The sequence below is a fragment of the Panthera tigris genome, chromosome E1 (genome assembly GCF_018350195.1).
Source record: "Panthera tigris isolate Pti1 chromosome E1, P.tigris_Pti1_mat1.1, whole genome shotgun sequence".
Classification (NCBI taxonomy): Eukaryota; Metazoa; Chordata; class Mammalia; order Carnivora; family Felidae; genus Panthera; species Panthera tigris.
Window position 1 is genome coordinate 16506779 of NC_056673.1, and position 20551 is coordinate 16527329.

At 43.2% G+C, this 20551-nt stretch overlaps 1 protein-coding gene across 1 annotated transcript in view; it reads left to right on the forward strand.

The window, feature by feature from the left end:
• SLC6A4 (solute carrier family 6 member 4) overlaps positions 1–18244 on the forward strand; it is a 42659-nt gene extending 24415 nt beyond the window's left edge. The window contains exons 6-14 of the mRNA XM_007076086.2: positions 470–604; positions 938–1041; positions 2561–2688; positions 3921–4033; positions 4743–4874; positions 6144–6243; positions 7912–8012; positions 12348–12515; positions 16032–18244. Of these exons, the coding sequence (XP_007076148.1) occupies positions 470–604; positions 938–1041; positions 2561–2688; positions 3921–4033; positions 4743–4874; positions 6144–6243; positions 7912–8012; positions 12348–12515; positions 16032–16106 (1056 nt within the window). The 3' untranslated portion in view covers positions 16107–18244. The remainder of the gene's footprint in view (positions 1–469; positions 605–937; positions 1042–2560; positions 2689–3920; positions 4034–4742; positions 4875–6143; positions 6244–7911; positions 8013–12347; positions 12516–16031) is intronic.
• Positions 18245–20551: the final 2307 nt, after the last annotated feature.

Genomic DNA, 20551 nt, shown 5'->3' on the forward strand with positions numbered 1-20551 from the left:
GAGGGACAATGTTTCCTTCAACACCAAACACAATTTATGATGCTCAGTTTCTCTTTACCGGATATGTGTTAAAAAAAATTTCCAGAAACGGGCCAATCCCAGGAACCATTATGTGATTTTTAAAAAATTCTTTTAACCCACTGGTAGTGTCACAATTATTAATAGTGACAATAATTTATTGAAAACCCATGATGAGCCATGATCAGTGCTTTATGTACACTGGCTACTTTATCATCTTTTGCTAGGTGTTTTCCCATATGACGGCTGGGAAGTGGGTTTGTGGTGGTATTGGCAAGCTGTGAATCAGATCACTGACTGATTCTAAAGCTGCTGATATTTCTGCAACGCCACCCTGCCTTCTATAGTTACAGAAAAGAAGAGGTACATCTCCTTCCTTGGAGATTTTCGAGAATAAAAGATACAAACAACCACATGCTGACAACCTGTGTTTCTACCCCTTTCTTTACAGGTGGTGTGGGTGACAGCCACCTTCCCTTACATCATCCTTTCAGTCCTGCTGGTAAGAGGCGCCACCCTCCCCGGAGCCTGGAGGGGTATTCTCTTCTACTTGAAACCCAACTGGCAGAAACTCCTGGAGACAGGGGTAAGATCATGAGGAAAACGATGTGCCCCTGTCTGTCATTTTACTAACTGAAGCTAGTCCCCCCGAGTAGGGACAACTATTGAAATTTGGGTTCAATGGCAAGTCTGCAGTCGTGCTTTAAGTCAGAAATAGAAGCATGAAAAATAGAGTTGAGACCAGTAGATTGGTTTGTGCTTCAATGTTAGGAGGAGAAACCACATTTGTTGGCACTTGGTATGTGGTCATCCCTGGCATGAGCTTTGAGAGCTGGGTTTTCACTTTGCACGTAGCCAGCTGGAAGCCAGAGTACAGGCCCGGGGCCCAGCCCTCACCCCCACCTCTGCTGCCTTCCAGGTGTGGGTGGATGCTGCCGCACAGATCTTCTTCTCTCTTGGTCCTGGCTTTGGGGTCTTACTAGCTTTCGCTAGCTACAACAAATTCAACAACAACTGTTATCAGTGAGTATCTGCCCCCCACCCCAAGTAAAGCCTGAAAGTGGGGTGAGCATAAGTCAGCTGGCCAGGAGGAAGGGGATAGAACTAATGGCTTCAAGCCTGGCTGGGCTCAGGTGTGTCACAGATCCCTGACCAGTTCCCTTGTGGCCAGAGCACCCCCTGGGGTCGAAGCCTCACCCAGACCATTCAGAGATTGAGAGGAGCCCCAGGCCACTTCCGTTTTTTAAGTCTCTGTATATCAAAAAAAAATAAAGAAATGCCAAAGCAGGTTTACAAAAATTGCAACATATATTAAATATTTAGATTTCACTTATTAATGTGTTGAACAACAGTTGTAATGTGATAATTTCCTTATGTACATATGCACAAAAGTATGATGATTGGACTATTTTGACCAATACAAAATGCCATAATTTTGGGGGCAAAATCAGAAATTTGGACTAAACAGTGAGTGTTGTACCAATTATGATTTCAGTATCACTCATCATCTTTATTTATTTATTTTTTAATGTTTATTTACTTTTTTTGAGAGAGAGAGAGATGAGCAGGGGAGTAGAGTGAGAGGGAGAGAGAATCCCAAGCAGGCTCCATGCTGTCAGTGCAGAGCCTGACACAGGGCTCCATCCCACAAACTGTGAGATCATGACCTGAGCCAAAACCAAGAGTCAGATGCTCAACTGACTGAGCCACCCAGGCGCCCCCACTCATCATCTTTAGAGTTAACTTTTTTTTTAATGTTCCACCACAGATGGCAGTGTCCAGCACTCTAATTGTGCTTGTTCATAAGATAATTAATGAATTCTTTTATTCTTAAAAAGGAATTCACAAGTACCCTAAGCAATGTGGCATTGCATTGGGACCCCTGCCTGAAGTTGTATGATGAGGTGTTCTTTTAAAAGTGTCAACATATTGGGGCACCTCAGTGGCATCTGACTTTGGCTCATGGTTTGTGAGTTTGAGCCCCAAGTCGGGCCCCAGCTCAGAGCCTGGAGCCTGCTCCGGATTCTGTGTCTCCGTCTCTCTCTGCCCCTCCCCCACTGGGGCTCTATGTCTCTCAAAAGTAAGTAAGTGTTAAAAATTTTTTTTTAATTTAAAAGTGTCAGGATATCTCTGTGACACTCTTGTAACCTCATTTGCACATAATTTCAAAAGTCTGAATCTGAGGGCTTCACAAATGTGAGGCCAAGGCCCCCTCCTGGCTCCCACTCCAATCCAGGCCCTGTTTCCGAGCAATTCTTGTTTGAAATAAAAAGGTCTGTGTTATTCCCGTTCACAACAGCACCATCTCTTCAAACCAGTCCTGACCTGCTGCTCTGCCATGCTGTGCATGGTGGTAACGGCAGCTTGTGCTTCGAGCCACCTTCCCGTCTGAGAAGCTGGGCCTGGGAGGGGCGGAGGGGACACCAGGATTGGCCTGAGGTCCCTGTGAACTCAGCCTGCTCGTCCTTGCCTTGGCTGGTGACAGATGCTCTTTAGACCCTCTGCTTGGTGAACTGAGGTTCATTTGGGTTTTCTGCTCCAGAGATGCCCTGGTGACCAGTGGGGTGAACTGCATGACGAGCTTCGTTTCCGGATTTGTCATCTTCACGGTGCTCGGGTATATGGCAGAGATGAGGAACGAAGAGGTGTCTGAGGTGGCTAAAGATGCAGGTGGGAATGTGGGTTCCATTTACGTCCCTTACTCTTCACTGAACTGCTTGGCTGCTCCATGGATCTTTACAAATATCTAACTTTTAAATTATTTCTAAGTGTTCCTTTAAAATTTTTCCAAAGTTTTAGGGAAACTTATTGCCTCCCATGTACTCCACCCTGGTGGGGATGGGGTAGCTCCCCTGGCACCCAGTTCTGGGGCCTTCAACACACATAGGCTTGAAATATGACTTAGCTGAGGGCTTTTTAAACCAGTAGGTTTGGGTCCAGTGATGGGTACAAGTCTAGTAAGCAAATGATCCTTAGAATTTCCCCTTGGAGAAAAATAAAATGTAGATGACACAGTCACTCTATTGTATTATGAGGCTTTCATGGAAAAGGAGTGACAGATATTGAAAAAGTGGCAGTGGGATCTCCTGGATGGAATCCCAACATGCTTGCCAACATGCTTCTGTCTCTGGCCTGATGCATAGTTCTGATCATGCCTGTACCCCAAACTAAGGCACCCCTATCTAGCTCGTGAGAGGTTGAGGACAAGTCCCTCACACTATCAAAAGGGACTTTAAAATAGCGGGAGGCCTTTATTCCAAAGCTTCTATGACTCTTCAGTTTCACGTCTCCGACTGTTTTGGAGCTAAAGCGATCAGAGAGAGCTAAATGTTGTGAAATGTTAGAGATATCAGTCCTGGCCCTGAAAAAAGCTCTGAGTTGTTATATGGTGGAAACTTACTCTTGTGTGCAGTTTTGTTAGTCTTAGGGTCTTGGGTTTGTTTCCATTCCCCACATTAGTTGAGAGTTCACACTTTCCAAGATGGATACTATTCCCTGCCTGCCTCCCAGGATGTCAGCATGGGTTGGTGAGCTGGTGTGGAGTGTGAGGAAGTATTTGGTGGGTGTCCAAGCCTAATTCACATGTAAGGTCTTGTGACAAGAATTGTAATTGTTGGGGCGCCTGTGTGGCTCAGTCCGTTAAGCGTCCGCCTCTTGATCTTGGGTCATGATCTCGCAGTTTTGAGTTCAAGCCCCACATCAGGCTCTGCACTGGTGGTTCAGAGCCTTCTTGAGATTCTGTCTCTCCTTCTCTCTGTTCCTTCCCCTCTCTCTCTTGAAATAAACAAACATAAAAAATAAAAAAAGAATTATAATTGCTGGTATGGCTGAGTTTTCCCCTGAGACATCTTTGCAGAGCAGGTCCCAGGGACTACCTCCTCCTCTCTCCCTCTCTATCTCAGGCCCCAGCCTCCTCTTCATCACATATGCAGAAGCCATAGCCAACATGCCAGCGTCCACATTCTTTGCCATCATCTTCTTCCTGATGCTAATCACACTGGGCCTGGACAGCACCGTGAGTGGATGGAGAGGGAAACCTGGCTCTAAGGAGGAGGAAGAGGAACAGGAGGAGGGGAATGGGGAGCGGGAGGAAGGGGAGGGGGGAAGGGGAGCAGGAGGGAGGGGGAGCTGCACCTATCCCCCACCCCTCACATCCTGGCCACCCCAGGCGGTCTTGGCTGCTCCCTCCCGGTGCTTTCTCAGCCCCTGTTCAGTCCTCACTGCTGGTGCTCACGGCCCTCTAGTGTGTTAGAGGGTCATAATGGGCTAATGAGGGTAAGGTGTCTGCACAGGCCAGGGCTCAGCATATGTGACCTGTTATTACTGGGCACCGTCCCTTAACCAGATGGCAGTATTTAAGGTGAGAGCAAGGTCACTCTTTTGTCTCAGTACCCTGCTGCCCCACATTCGGCTCAGCACCTTGTACTCATTAGGGTGGAATGAGTCTCAGCTTTGAGTTGGCCTTTCTGGTGCAACCAGCGTCTACCCCAAGAGACATCACATAAAGAAGTCCTGTCCAGGTCCTATATTTTCTTTCCTTGATGTCATTAGGGTTGGGTTCTAAATGAGATTGTGAAACAGGGTAATATATTTCCAGTGAGGTCTGGTGTATGGTGGGGAACTGGTCATGACCAGCTTGACGGTCACTCCCTCCTGTTCACTGTCCTCAAAGGTGACAGACTTGTCCTGAGCTTCCCCTGTGACTGCTTGTGTGTCCCTTTCAGTTTGCAGGCTTGGAGGGGGTGATCACAGCTGTGATAGATGAGTTTCCGCACATCTGGTCCGAGCGCCGAGAGTGGTTTGTGCTTGGCGTGGTCATTACCTGCTTCTTCGGATCCCTCGTCACCCTGACTTTTGTGAGTACCACGGCCCTCAGCTGTGAGCCAGCCTACCCCGGGGCAGTGGAACAGCACAAGAAGCTATTCCTTTCCTTCCACCCCACATGGTGCCCTGGCTTTGGGGCTAAAGTAAGAGGGGTTGTCACTGCTGTTAAAATGTCACCAAGGATAAGAAGAAAAGTTGTTTCTGGCAGCATCTGTTTGTAGAATCTGTGCATGGTATCTGGAGGTCTTAGCATTTTACATTAGACCCAATTTAGATTTCAGGCTTGGCAGGGTATCTGGAGAAAAACTAAGATTTGTTCTTCCAGTCTTTAGGGCTGCTTTCATGGGATTATTGCCGTGATGTCCTCATATGCAGAATATCTGAAGGCTGGCATCTCATGTTTGTCATGTCACCCTGTCTCCTCCAGGGAATTTGCAGTGGTGAGGAAGTCAGACCCTCTCTCCTATGATTTTTTTTTTTTCTTTTTTGTAGCTGAAGCACATATTGTAAAATGTAATCAGGGCCCACAGGCATCCTAGGCTTGTGTCCTCCCGACATAAGGCAGATTTTGAAGATCTGAATCTTCAAGCTATGACCCCAGTGGCTCTGGTAGCTTTGTCAGGGTGGTGGGGCCCTGAGGAGGATCCAAAGGATTTGTGAGTTAAGATAGAAGGCAAACCCATGGCCACTGTGTTCAGTGGGTCTGGTATTACAAACTCTCCCAGGTTCAGTCTTCAGGGACCAAGATTCTTTTTTTTTTAGGTTTTTTAAAAATTTATTTTACTTAGAGAGAGAGAGTGAGTCCATGGGAGGGGCAGAGAGAGAGAGAAAGAGAGGGAGAATTCCAAGTAGGCTCTGCACTGTCAGTGGCAGTGACCTCAGGCTCAAATTCATGAACCGTGAGACCATGACCTGAGCCAAAATCAAGAGTTGGTCACTTGCCACCCAGGCGCCCTGAGGGACGAGGATTCTTTAGGGTAGAGTACACAGTAGGTATTCAGTAAATTGAAGAAAGTTGAAAAAAAGATCCAGGGGCTCTCTTGAGTTTGTCTCTTAAAACTTAGTGGGATAAAAACCAAGGAGAGAGTGCTCCATAGGACAGGAAGAGGCGTCTGATGGGATGAAATCTGGCCCATACAGTGAGGGTCAGTCCAAGAGGCAGGCTCTGGGATATTTATATTAGGTCCAAGGTGGGACTTTTCTAGAATTATCCTAAGTTAAGAAGCTGCTTTTGGCTTTAATCGTAAAGAGAAGGTAGTGCCTCAGAGGGCCCGCACTCAGGATCATGATGTCGTTTCCAGGGAGGGGCGTACGTGGTAAAGCTGCTGGAGGAATATGCCACAGGCCCTGCAGTGCTCACCGTTGTACTTATAGAAGCAGTTGCTGTCTATTGGTTTTACGGTAAGATGCTTCCTTCCACACTCATGATCTACACCAGCCTGCAGCCACCAGAGTAGAGAAGGGCTGATTTCATTGAAGAAAGTCAGGGCAGGGTACGTCACCTCCCAGTGGGTCTGTAAAATAACCTCAGTGGAGTGCCTTCTTCAGAAACAGGTCACCATTTCCTCCACACTGATTCCCCTTACTCTTGGGAGGATTTTTTTTTTTTTTTTTTCCTTCTGAGTGTAAATGTTCACCCAGTGGAGACAGGCTGAAGCAGTTCCATATAGCTCATCCATAGTGGAGGCTTCAAATACTGATTGTGTCTAAGAATTGAACAATGGACTAGTGCATAGTGAGTGCATTTGTAGAGTATACAATATCCCACTGTTTTATAGAGTAGCCCCAAGTTTAAATTTTGCAAGCAAGAGCTCCCTGCAAAGCCCTGAGATAGAGTTCAAGAGATTATTTTCCAGAGAAGAGGCAAGAATGTTCCTGTTTGTATTATCTGCCTTGGTGAAATCCCCACTTCACCCCCTCTGATCCTGGGATGGATTCTGATAAGGGTGAAACTAGCAGGAGCACAGAGAGTGGGCTAACATGGGTTCTAAGAATCCATGGGTGGGGGTGGGGGTAACCTAGGAGTTGACATGAAGGAAACCAGGTTCAGAGATACCACTCTTCATCTTTATAAAATTAAGAAATGATTATTTTATTCTGAAAATGTATTGACTTTTCCCTCTAATTTCTATGGTAACAAAACAGCTTTGGCATGTTTGTTGTTACACATAATATGAAGAAGGGGAGGCCCCAAATTTCCAGCCCAGTTTTTAAACATGAGGCCAGTTTTTAAAACAGAAGCCCTCCCTACCTCCTCAGTGATTCAGAGTATGTGAATTGCAGTAGACCTGCCCCAGGTATTGCTGGGTCTCTCAGGGAAGCAACTGCCTTGCCCCTCTCGATGTCTTACCAATACTCACTTTCACATACTTTTTATGGAAGAACCTTGCTCTTGATCTGGCATAGGAGATGGGCAATACGTGGTTAAAATTTTCTCTTGGAAGTTTCCAACAAAGGGTTGAAGTCAGCCTCTGTCAAATGGGTTCACAATTCCTAGAAATTTTTTTTTTTTTTTTTTTTTTTTTTTTTTTACCATTTATTCATTTTTTGAGAGACAGAGACAGAGCATGAGTGGGGGAGGGGCAGAGAGAGAGGGAGACACAAAAACTGAAGCAGACCCCAGGCTCTGAACTGAGACCACAGAGCCCGATGAGGGGCGGCTCAAACTCACAAACCGTGAGATCACGACCTGAGCCAAGGGGGGACATTTAACCAACTGAGCCACCCAGGCGCCCCTCCTAGAAAATTCTTTTCTACAGTAAAATCAAATATATGCTGAGATCTTAGAAAAGCAGTGTGGGTCCCAAGTGGGGAGGCACCAGTGGGGGGGGTTTTAGGTCCCCCCCAAATGTCCACCTATCCTCCCACTCCCACTCTGTGTAGAAAGAAAGTTGCTTGCTATCAAATGCAGTTTTATGACAAGTCCTCTGTCCCACTTTCAGACTAGATGGGTGCCCCTGAGCTCCTGCTGTGGAGAAATTCCAGAGCTGCTACTGTCTCTGAGAATCAAGGGACAGAACAGCCTATGTCCTCCCTCAGTCAATCTCTTTTTCTTTTGGGTGATTTTAGGCATCACTCAGTTTTGCAGTGATGTGAAAGAAATGCTTGGCTTCAGCCCTGGATGGTTTTGGAAGATCTGCTGGGTAGCCATCAGCCCTCTGTTTCTCCTGGTGAGTTGTCATTTCCCTCTCCTTCTGGCCCTGAAGAATGGCCCACTCAAACACTTATAAAAAGTAAATTTTATTGAAGTGTAACAGATACATGGAAAAGTGTGCCAATCTTAAATGTACATCTCATTGAAATTTTATAATGGAGCACACTTTTGTAGCCAAAACTGTGCTAACAAAAACACAACCAGCACTCTAGAAGCCCCTCTGATGCCCCCTCCCAGTCACTGTGCTCCCCACACTTCCCCGCCCCCTTTTCTGACTTCTAACACTGTAGAGGAGTCTGGGCTTCGGTCCCTGCTGCATGTATTATATCATTCCCCAACTCAGTGATAATGATAAATAACATTTATTGAACATTAAGTGCCAGGCCAGACTTTGTGCTAAACTTACACCCATTGCTCTATTAATCCTTACAGCAATTCTATGAAGTAGTAATAGTTCTAATGCCCCATTTTACATTTAAGGAAATTGAAGCCTTAAAGGGTCCCAGGTCACATGACAAGTAAGACCTGTTCAAGACCTGGGAAAGATTTACTGAGCTGCTCTTGAAGGTCCTGGGAGGGGTCCTTGTAATTTTGTATTCATTTTTTTTTTCAATGTTTATGTATTTTTGAGAGAGAGAGAGAGAGAGAGAGAGAGAGATTGAGACTGAATGCGAGCGGGGGAGGGACACAGAGAGAGGGAGACACAGAACCTGAAGCAGGCTCCAGGCCCTGAGCCATCAGCACAGAGCCTGATGTGGGGCTCAAACCCACGAACCTGTGAGATCAGGACCTGAGCCAAAGTCAGACGCTTAACCCATTGAGCCACCCAGGTGGCTCATTTTCTTAAAAATACCCCTGCAAGTCCTCAAGCATGGACCTGAGTCAGAAGTAGAATACATTTATTGCTAAAGGACCTGGGTGAGAACATTCAGTTCCAAGGGTTACCTACTTGCCAGGATGCATTCAGCACTCACTCCTTCCTTATAGCACGTGCCTCTGCTTTTCCTCCTGGCATCCCTCTGAAGGAGGTAACTTGCTCAAAGGAGGATAAGTGCCCTGCTGACATCCCCAGTGTGCTCTGAGGTAGTGTGGGGTAAAGTGACTCTGTGCACATCAGCACAAATTACTCTCCAGTTCTTTCATTTATCTGTAACTTTATTTTGGAGGAAATTTTAAAATCTTTTAGAGCCAAGAAAGTTTGTTGGACTGGTCCTTCCATCCAGCTCCAGCTTGTTAGGAGTGTCTGGGACATCTCTGCCTTTGGCATATAGCTGTTACTTCCTGTCTTTAAAAACAAAAACAAAACAAAAAACCATTTTGTATTCTCTTTTGACTTTCTCTGGGCAGTCCTTTGTTTGGCATTTTATACCCATACATCTGGACAGTAACATAGAAGATGAATGTTCATTCTTGCCTCTGTGATGCTGCCTGTGTCTCTCTCTACCCCAGGATCCCTTCTTGACTTCCATTCCCCTGGACCCTGAAGTTTTCTAAAAACCAAAGCCAACTATTGTCCCAGGCAGCAGATAATTCTCAGGGCCCAGCGGCTCTGGTATGTTCCCCTAGATCTTGGCCTGGTAGTTCCTTATTACCTTATCAGCTCACTGGTGCTTTTTGGTAGATTAAAAACATATATATATATTGGGGCGCCTGGGTGGTGCAGTCGGTTAAGCGTCCGACTTCAGCCAGGTCACGATCTCGCGGTCCGTGAGTTCGAGCCCCGCGTCAGGCTCTGGGCCGATGGCTCGGAGCCTGGAGCCTGTTTCCGATTCTGTGTCTCCCTCTCTCTCTGCCCCTCCCCCGTTCATGCTCTGTCTCTCTCTGTCCCAAAAATAAATAAAAAAAAAAAAGTTGAAAAAAAAAAAAAAACATATATATATATATATTTCTTTTTTTTTAAGTCAGAAGTTTCAGTTGTTTTCAGTGAGGGTGTTGGCATGAACCACCTAGCCTGCCATTACTAGAAGCATAAACTCTGACATAAGTGGATTATTAATTTATATTATTACCAATGCTTTTAGATAATCTACTTAAATCCTTTCATTTGTTTTTCAAAGCAATTGGAGACATTGCATTATTTCCTTGAGGGAAGAAGCCATGTCTGTTTGTTTACTTTAGTATTTCCTACACAGTGAGGAGATGATGTCCAGAGCTGAGATTTGGGAGAGGCAAGTGAGGCACTCACCACAGGCATAAAATTCAGCGGGGGAGGTGCCGAAAAACTCAGTAATCAAGATAAAGACCATTTTAATGTAATATTTTCTAAAAAACCAAAATTAATGCAAAAAAAGTCTCCATTTGGGGTACCTGGATGGCTCAGTCGGTTAAGCATCTGACTTCAGCTCAGGTCATTATCTCACAGTTTGTGAGTTTGAGCCCCGCGTTGGGGCTCTGTGTTGACAGCTCAGAGTCTGGAACCTGCTTCAGATTCTGTGTCTCCCTCTCTCTGCCCCTCTCCGGCTCATGCTCTGTCTCTCTCCCTCTCATGAATAAACATTAAAAAAAAAAAAAGTCCCTAATCAACAGATTTCATTTTAAATAAACACAAGATCTGACCCTGTGCTTGCATGTCTCACTTCACCCACCCTACCCTAATCTGGCCCTGTCAGATCTTGTCTATTTAAACTATTGCACCATAGTATTATTTCTTGATTGCTAAAATTTACTTACATGTTGTGCCCAAGGTGAGTGCCTCACATGTTCCACCCTAGTCCTGGCTCTGGGTTCTTAGTACTTTTAATTTCTCTGAACCTCTGGTCGTCTAACAGACTGGGTGAATACTTGGTGTACAGTCAGTGAGTTTCTGTGCCCAGCAGAACCCCTGCACAGATCTGTGTTCAGGCACATCACTCATAATTCCTGTGATGTTTGCTTTACTCACTTCCTCTAAAGGCAAGTGCTCCAGTGCCCAATTAAGAGGAGGCAAGTCTGTCTTCCACTTCTGGGTTTACTTAACAGAGCCCTTGCCCTGGGTTTTTTAAGGCTGCTTTCAGTAAACAATGAGTAGCTTACTAAAAATATTCTTTTTCACTGAGGCCAAGTTACAAAAAGAGAAAATATTATATATGAGCAAGGAGAGAGGGCCCTGCAAAGGTGTGTCTGGAGCAACACTTACTGGCTCTGCCCCAAGAGCTTGAGGCCCCTCTGAACTGTGCTGGATTTCACACACCTGACATCAAGATGAGATCAGGGCTCCTAACTGCATCCAATCCATCTTTCCATGTTCCAAAACTGGCTTCCTTAGTAGCTGGGTCTGGGGTGAGGAGAGTAAGTCCAGAGAAAGGTTTGTAATTGGCCAGGCTCCTGTTTTGAAAGCTTCCTCCTGGACTTAGGACAACACTGTTGGAAAGATGGATATGTGTTTAACAGCTTCCCATTTTATTACCTGCAGACAAAGAAAAAAAGATACAAATAGATGTTTAACCACACAATTTACATTACTGTCTTCTTTATGACTATGAAGTAATAAAATAAAATTAAATCAAGAGCAATAACGATTTCGGCCCAGTGGTTACTGGGCAAAAACTGATATTTACGCTCTCTCTGGAAACCAAACTGAAATAAGAAAACTTATAAACGGAGTGTTGGGAACACACTGTAGAACTTTTCTTGGGAGAAATTTTCACTGAGTTTTCAAGTAAAAAGTATATTAAGCTACTTTTTCCTTCCATTATTCCTTTCGCGATGAGGGCCTGGGGCAGGTGGGCACCCACTGTTCAGATGCCTCAAGCCATCCTTGTTGAAACCCCAGGCTGAGGTGCTCAATGCAGAAAGCAGAGAGCTCAAGAAAAGGGAAAAGTAGGAACGTGTACCCAGGAGCCCAAGTCCTCTACAGGACTTGAGAACCTTAGTATCTCTCCTGGACAAAGCTAACTTCCATCTGACCAAAAATAATCACAGCTGAGAAATGAAGGAGGAAAAGAGAATAAAGCAGAGAAGTATGAAGCCTTAGGACTGGCAGGAGCCGTGGAGAGGTCATCCAGTTTAGTCTTCACTGTCTGGGAGGACAGGCCCCAAACCACTCTTAGTAGATACTGGCCTCTTCCCCTTTGCCCTGAAGGGGTTGCTGTAATTCCCCCAGAAACAACTTTCTGAGGCTTGGTGTCCCTGCTCTAAGGGTTAAGGTGGGGGGTGGAAAGGAAAATCAATAGAAGCACCTGTTTTATTGTTGCTGCTTAGGCACAGAAATTTGTGGATCCCATGTGTCAGAGCTCAGTGCAGGATAGATCACATCTGGGGAATTTCCCAAGAGGATCTCAGCCTTAGCATTTGGTGTTCATGGTATCAGAACTGTCCCTGTCTGCACGGATATTGTTAAGATTTTGAATGTTTTTTGGTATTTCTGTTTTAGTTCATCATTTGCAGTTTTTTGATGAGCCCACCACAGCTACGACTTTTCCAATATAATTATCCTCAGTGGAGTATCGTCCTGGGTTACTGCATAGGAACCTCGTCTTTTATCTGCATCCCCACATATATAACGTATCGGCTGATCATCACTCCAGGGACATTTAAAGAGGTAGGTGCTAGTGTGTGTGTTCAGAGTAGTTAAATCGTTTTGGGAGAAAAGGGTCTTCTTGTTATGCTCTGTTCGAAAGAGATGAGTCCACCACATGAAGCTCACCTACACCATGGTGTAGACCTGTGACGGCTGCCTCTGTCACCTTAAAAGGCATCTCCATAAGCCTCAGATACAGTGGCAAAAGAGTGAGCTGGTTATTTGCATGCGCCACAGCACACAGCTTGAGGTGTGTATAGCATTCTATACTCATCAGATGACTCCTCTGCCTTCTGCTTGCCATTGGGCATGGACATCAGATCTGTCATGTCTGAAGCAGTATGTGAATTTTAAGTAGAGATGATGGTGGAAAATGTCCATGGCCATTTTTCTAACAGCAGTATGACGAGTGCTATTTTGAAAATCATCACTAAATAAGGATGTAGTAGTTTTAGCTTAAGGCATTAGAGTAAAAACAACTTACCATTATAGTAATATTAATACAGTAATGAATAATGTGCTCTAAAATTTTAGGGACACCTGGGAGGCTCAGTTGGTAGAGCATCTGACTCTTGATCTCAGGGTTGTGACTTGATCTCAGGGTTGTGAGTTCAAGCCCCACGTAGGGGTGGAGCCTACTTAAAAAAAATGATAAAATTAATTTTAATCATAGAACCTTACAGTTTATATAAGATTGTATATTTTTCAAAGCGTCTTCATGTATATTATCTCATTATGCTACCAAAATACCTTGGTCCATAACATTCTACCTATAAGGGAGGCCTCATATGCAATTTTGGTATAGTTAAGAAAAAAAAAAAAAAGACTAAGAGAAAGGTAAATTTCTTAACTCTTTAGGACCCTAGGCAGATCAAAAGTTGGACTTTATGTGGAAAGTCTACCACTTGTTCACCTGGAATTTGGAGGACAGCATATGCACCTGCATCCTGGAAGTCTCAAGTTTGGAGTCATTCAACTAGATTAGGTCATTGTTGTAAAAACCTCCAGTAAACTACACAAAGATCCTGGGAAGATGTCCCCTAATAAGTAAGCATTCATGAAGACGTCAATAGTGATCCGTTTTCTTAGATTATCATCTTGTAAAAGGCCAGGGCCTGGCAAGTTTTGAGAGCAATGGTAGTCCAGCAACTAGAATGCTGCCAAATTATGGCAAAAAGCAGACCTGGCATTTTGGGATATCAGCAACCAGAAGGGCAGCAGAATGGGTGGCTAGGGACTAGAATACAAAAGCCAAAATTCTACTTTACAATGCTGTTCATTCCACCATTCTACCAAGCACCTTAGTATACACCATACACCTTCTCTCCCTGCACAACATAGCTCCACTTAAGGTAGTTAGAATTATTGGGGCACCTGGATGGCTCAGTTCGTTAAACAACAGACTTCAATCTCAGCTCAGGTCATGATCTCACTGTTTGTGAGTTCGAGCCCCGTGTTGGGTTCTGTGCTGACAGTGCAGAGCCTGCTTGGGATTCTTTCCCTCCCTCTCTCTCTACCCGACTTGCACTCTCTCTCTCACAATAATTAAAAAAAATTTTTAAAGAGTAGTTAGAATTATCTGTGTCCAGTTCCAAATTACCAAGACATAATTCTGTTTAATCAGTTATGATTTACATACTCGTCTGTGGGGAAGGATGGTTTGTGAAACTTCACTTTCTATGGCTTGACACGTCCTGGTAGCTGATGAGGACTGGAGCAACTCCTTTTTAAGGGGATTTCTAGTGAGAGATTTCAATGCTTGAATGGTAAGGTCATTAGAAACACAAAATACATAATTTTATTAATTTCATTAATGGTGCGGCTAGAACTGTTTGGATTCTATAGGCCCTGCTCCTTAAAGAACTCCCAGAACCAGGAAATAAAAAGATTGAATCGGGGGGTGCCTGGTTGGCTCAGTCAGTTAGGTGCCCCACTCTTGATTTGGGCTCAGGTCATGATCCCATGGTCCTGAGATGGAGCCCCTTGCTCCCCACCCCCGTCGGGCTCCATGTGGAGCCTTCTTGAGATTCTTTCTCTCTCCCGCTGCCCCTCACCTGCTTGTGTGCATTCTCTCTCTCTCTCTCTCTTTCTCTCTCTCTCTCTCTCTCTCTCAATAAATAAATAAGAATAAAAAAGATTGAAGGACTGAAACTAATGTAACATTGTGTATCAACTATACTCAAAAAAGAAAAAAAGATCAGAGGGGACTACATACTTTTTCAACCCAAAATCTAAAGGACGAGAAGCAGAGCTTCACCTAAAATCCGTAAATCAAAAACTACTTTCAGATCCAATTTTGCCCACTTCCTATACATACAGACTTTTGGCCATCAAAAATTTTACTAAGCCACTCAGTAAAGATTTTTCTAAGCCTCTGAAGTGGTGCTGTTTTTCCTTCTTCACAACCCTGAGCTGCTTCATGTCACCTTGATGGTAAGTTTTAAAAGGTGGGCTGTATATTTCATACCCAAGCCCAAACATATTTTAGATCTGTCTTAAAGCTTCTGTGTACTTCAGCTGTTTCTAAGCTAAAGACTCTCAACCTTTTCCCTATAGTGAGTTCTATGTCAACATGAGTTTGCTTTAGGAGTAATGACTTAAGTGGTCACATCTTTTTCAACTTAGTTATGATAATCTGTACCCTTGTATGAATTAACCAGTACTCCTTCACAGGTAGATTCATTAAATCAGTAACAGCCCAGCCATTACAGTGACTGCTGGCACTGTGCACCATGCCTGGGGTGTATATGCCGGGCACAAGGAGGCTGGCTGAGGGGTGAGGGAGCTGGGGGACAGAGGCCAGCACTCACTCTGCTCCCCAGGCCCTGTGTGGCCACAGCAGGCCTCCTCTGTCCAGAGAAAAAGATGCCCTTACCCAGGTCATCAAAAGCATGTTATAGGCCAGTGGAGGGTTCTATTGAAAGCTCATTATTTTCTCCCATTAGTGTTACAGTGATATTCTTAGTTTACAGACGGTTATAGTTCCTGAATATGTCATTTTTTAAAGTTTTATGTATGTATGTATGTATGTATGTATGTGATCTCTATACCCAACATGGGTCTCAAACTTAAGATTCCAAGACCAAGAGTTGCATGCTTTCCGACTGAGTCAGCCAGTTGCTCCCTGAATATATCATTTTTATCTATACTTGAGAGCAAATTGGGAATTCCTTTGTTTAAAAAAAAATTTAATGTTTATTTATTTTGAAGAGAGAGAGAAAGTGGGAGAGGGGCAGAAAGGGTGAGACAGAATCTCAAGTAGGCTCCACACTGTCAGGCGCAGAGCCCGACATGGGACTCAACTCATGAACCATGAGATCATGACCTGAGCTGATATCAAGAGTTAGACACTTAACCAACTGAGCCACCCAGGCACCCTGGGAATTTCTTTCTTAAGGAAAGTCAATGAGACTATTCCAACTTACTATTAAATGCCATTAACATGCTATTTAAATGTTTCAATACTAAGGTTGAAATATTTTTGCAATACTGTTAAATTATAAGAATGTTTATAACATCATATTTTCTTCTCAACAGCGTATCATTAAAGGTATCACTCCCGAAACACCAACAGAAATTCCCTATGGGGACGTCCACTTGAACGCCATATAAAACACTTCAATGAGAGGAAAATGGCTTCCCAACAACCTCTCCTCTGGTTCTGACTAGTCATGCCTCGCCTTCTCCCCTCTGAGTCAGAGTTTCCAGCTAAGCCTGACAATGGAAGGGCCTTCTTCATGGAGAGACAGTCCCAAAGACTATGGTGCCCAGACTGTAATGGCCTCCAACTACTTCTTTCTGTGAAATCTCCCCGACATATTACGTTAGCTCTGTGACACAGCTGAACTGGACTATTTTGGATGTGCGAGGGTGTGTATGGAGGTGATGAAAACCACCATCTAGTCAGTTAGGATTAGGTTTAGAATCAAGTTTGTAAAAGTCTCATGTATCATTTCTTGTTATTATCATCGTGACATCCATTTGCTTCTAAAGGTTTCACTGTCATGAATGCATAAACCACGTAGGAGAAAACAGGGATGCTGTTTTGCTAGCCATATATTTTCTGAATAGCATAGAATTCTGTAGCTGGAATCTACTAGAACCCTTTAACCTGTGTGCTGCTGTGGAGTCAGGAGAGGAAGATGTAGAAACTAAACTGAAAAATAATGTATACATGTGAGCATGTGTGTCTGTGTATACTGTTGTTTCAGTGTATCCTTATCTCTATTCCAATACTTTGGGCCCATTCCAAACTATATGAATTTCCTTTAATTTTTCTTACATTAACAAATTCTACCTACTCAAATGTGTATGTATGTTATTATAAGGGTATAACTGCTACACATGTTCTGTCACCTTCTCCTTTTCCTATGACACTACTGTAGCCACACACCTTCCTTTATGGGTCAGTGTTCAGCGTCTGCTGCGCTTCATTGCCATCTTCCTGTCTCTGCCAGCTAAACATTCAGGATAACATTCCACAGGCAAATCTGGCCTATTTCATCAGTCACTGTGGCTTGGCCATGAACTGCTTTGAAGATGGATACTGACAAATGCATCTTCAGTGCTCAGTTAACTATCTGGTTTAAGCTCTGTTTCAAATGACTGGGTTACTTTGCTCTGTGAAGAGGATAAGTCCAATTCTTGCTTATAGGATATATAGGTCTGGCACCCTGACTATAACCAAGGTCATCCTTAGTCCAGAAGTAATTGGAGACTTTGGGTTAGCCTTAAATGGAACTCCCCCAACCCTTCCTGGTGACAATCAGGACTGTGAGTCCTCCAGATAATTTCCCAAGATTGAGTCTAAACTAAGTAAGGCTGATTGGAAAAGGGTCAGTTAAATCAGTAGCTTTTCATTTCACATAAAGCCTTTAATACATATCAAGTAAACTTGACCTTTTGTGGCTTGTGACTCTCAGATGTGTAAGTAAAGAAGCAAATTCACCTTGTATAAGATTTCCTCATCAAAATCTTAAAGGGAATAAAGCCTAGTCAATGATAAAAGGACTCACTCATCTAGCCCCATATTACTTCACTCCTCTATATAAATCAAATTTGATTCTAACCTTATAGAAAGAAGACCCATATAGCAGAGGCCTGGTTTTATCCAATTATAGATCTTCCTCTCTTGGCTTCCTTTCCCCAACAATCTCTGCCCCAGCCATCTTCCTGTGTTCCCCCTACATCCTATTTCTGATTCTTTGCCTTTCTCGGCGGGATATTTTCCTTATAGATGTGAGCTGCTGAGAAGTTTCCCGAAATATTAGAGGAAAAGAGAAGAGGGATTAAAAAATGTCCCTCACTGACCTACCTTCATTATCTTCACTCTTTCCTTCCTTCATGCTACCGTATTTCCATTTTCTTTGCTTTCTTTCAAGCTGAAAGGAGAGGGATTGTATAAGTGGCAGCGTACTCAGTGGTAAATAGCTTTGCAAATTTTAAGAACTACTTTATAAAGATATTCAGATATGGATTCTTTCCATCCCACACACACTTATACATGCTTCAAAGATATTATTTTTTAAAAAGCACTTTTTCAAACAGAATTAGAGTTGGCCAAGCCAGGTATTGAGGGAATTATATAGGCATTTTGAAATGTTGTCAGACTTCACTGGACTTAAAAAAAAAAAAAAAAAAAAATCTCTGTTCTGCATAGTTTGCATTTCCTTGATCCCTATTTATCAGTACTACTGTGGATTTTTTTTAAAGGAAAACGTAGAAGTAGGGAGATGGACTTTAAAACAATCTTTTAAAGATCTTTTACATTTAATGTAGTATTTACATAAAAGTAAAAATAAAAATGGAATTGAATTGTAAAGTTAAGTACTGATGTTAATTTTTTTTTTTTTTTTTGCTGTGATTTTATTAGTAAGAAATACCCAAGAAATAGGCAAGACACAAGACAAAGGCATGGAGGCAATTCAACTGATTAAAGTTGTTTCCTATATTGATAAGTAATGAAGCCAAAGAATTCATCACTCTTCCAGAAAACTTAACCCATTTAAAATTCGTTCCATTTGTTGTGCAGACTGCATATGACTTGTAACCTAAATTCATTGCCCTGGCTGCCCCATCTGGAGATGGATGCAAGAACCTGACAAGCACAAAGTCTATACAATAGCTCCAAAATCAAATCGTGAAAATCGAATCAAATAATGAAATCTCAAAATAAGGCAAAAAAAGCTCTTTGGTGAGATGAATCACTCCTCACCATCCTTTTTACTAGGCTTGTTAATTTGATGACACTAATCTCAAAATTTAAGCTTAAATATGAATTTCCATTTAACTTATCCACCCCACCCCCCAAGCCTTAAAAGGGAGATTATTCTTCTAGAATTAGGATCATATTCTCCCTGGTAAGTAGGAAAGAGTGACCTGATATGTTCTACTTGTATAATTGATTTGGCGTTCACTGTCAAAGCAAAGCTTAAAACTATGGAATGCAATGGCTTCACTGTGGTGTTCTTACACATATCTTAGTGCTTAGCTACAAAATCATACAACTGAAGCCTGGTTCCTTTCTTAGCAAGTCTCTTTACTCATAAATCAACAACTGATGCTTAAGACACCAGAATTGTTCAGAATGGTTGTCTTCATTAAATAGCAGTAACCAGAGGACATTTTCCACCATCTCTTTTTTCTTTTTTTTTTTTTTTTTTTGGTTAGGGAAGGGTGGGGAAGAGAAGCAGTAGTTTCCTCAGAGAGACTATGTTGCAACCTGTTATCCCATAAGTAATGCAATAAAAGCAAAATAGTCTTATGCTAAGTGGGAAGAGATACATAGTTTAAAGTCATCATGGAACTCACACAAGGTGAGGGGCACCTGAGTGGCTCAGTCAGCTAAACATCTGACTTCAGCTCAGGTCATGATCTCATGGTTCATGAGTTCAAGCCCTGCATGGGGCTCTCTGCTGTCAGCGCAGAGCTCCCTTCAGATCCTTGGTCTCCCTCTCTCTCTGCCTCTCTCCTGTGCATGTGCACAATCTCTTCAATAATAAACATTAAAAAAAAATAATAAAACACAAGGTGAGTTACACAAAAGGCTCTTAACTAAAAAGTTGAGCTTAGGGGCGCCTGGGTGGCTCAGTCAGTTGGACGTCCGACTTCGGCTCAGGTCATGATCTCGCGGTCTGTGAGTTCGAGCCCCGCGTCGGGCTCTGTGCTGACAGCTCAGAGCCTGGAGCCTGTTTCGGATTCTGTGTCTCCCTCTCTCTCTGACCTTCCCCCGTTCATGCTCTGTCTCTCTCTGTCTCAAAAATGAATAAATGTTTAAAAAAAAAATTAAAAAAAAAAAGTTGAGCTTATAAAGTGCTTATTTGAGAAGGATGCTAGTAAATCCAAGTGTGGGAAAAAGAAACATTACAACAGAGAATATCCCTAAACTGTAGAAAGCTGTTCTGGTTCACATGAAATATTTTAGTTTTTGACTTTTTTTTTCCAGTATCAGAGATAAGTAAATGATCTTTATTAAAATTTGTCATGATTAGTTCCATGGATGGAGTATTTCAAATCTCTTAACTTTTTCTTTTCTTACTTCCCCTTCATTGCTTACCTTTCTCTAAATTTTAATGACAACAATATTTTAAGGTTTAGGTAACCACAGTACAGGCAGAGCAAACCTGGTGATCTACCTAATTTCTCTGCTCTTTTTGGGCTCTGAAAATTTCTTTTTTTATTAAATTTTTAAAAATGTTTTATGTATTCTTGAGAGACAGATTATGAGCAGGGGAGAGGCAGAGAGAGAGGGAGACAGAATCCAAAGCAGCCTCCAGGCTCCGAGCCATCAGCACAGAGCCCCGATGCGGGCGTCAAACTCACAAACCGTGAGATCATGACCTGAGCCAAAGTTGGACACTTAACCGATTGAGCCACCCAGGTGCCCCGGGTTCTGGAAGTTTCTAAATGAAGGTGAGGTTATTTCCTCTGCTAGAATGAAACAATACTCCTCTCAGTTGTTTTAGTGGGCATTTACCACAATGGAAAAGATAAACGTTTTAGGATGGAATCTTAAATATTGTCTCTCCTTTGGATTCATATAACTGGGATCTACTTAG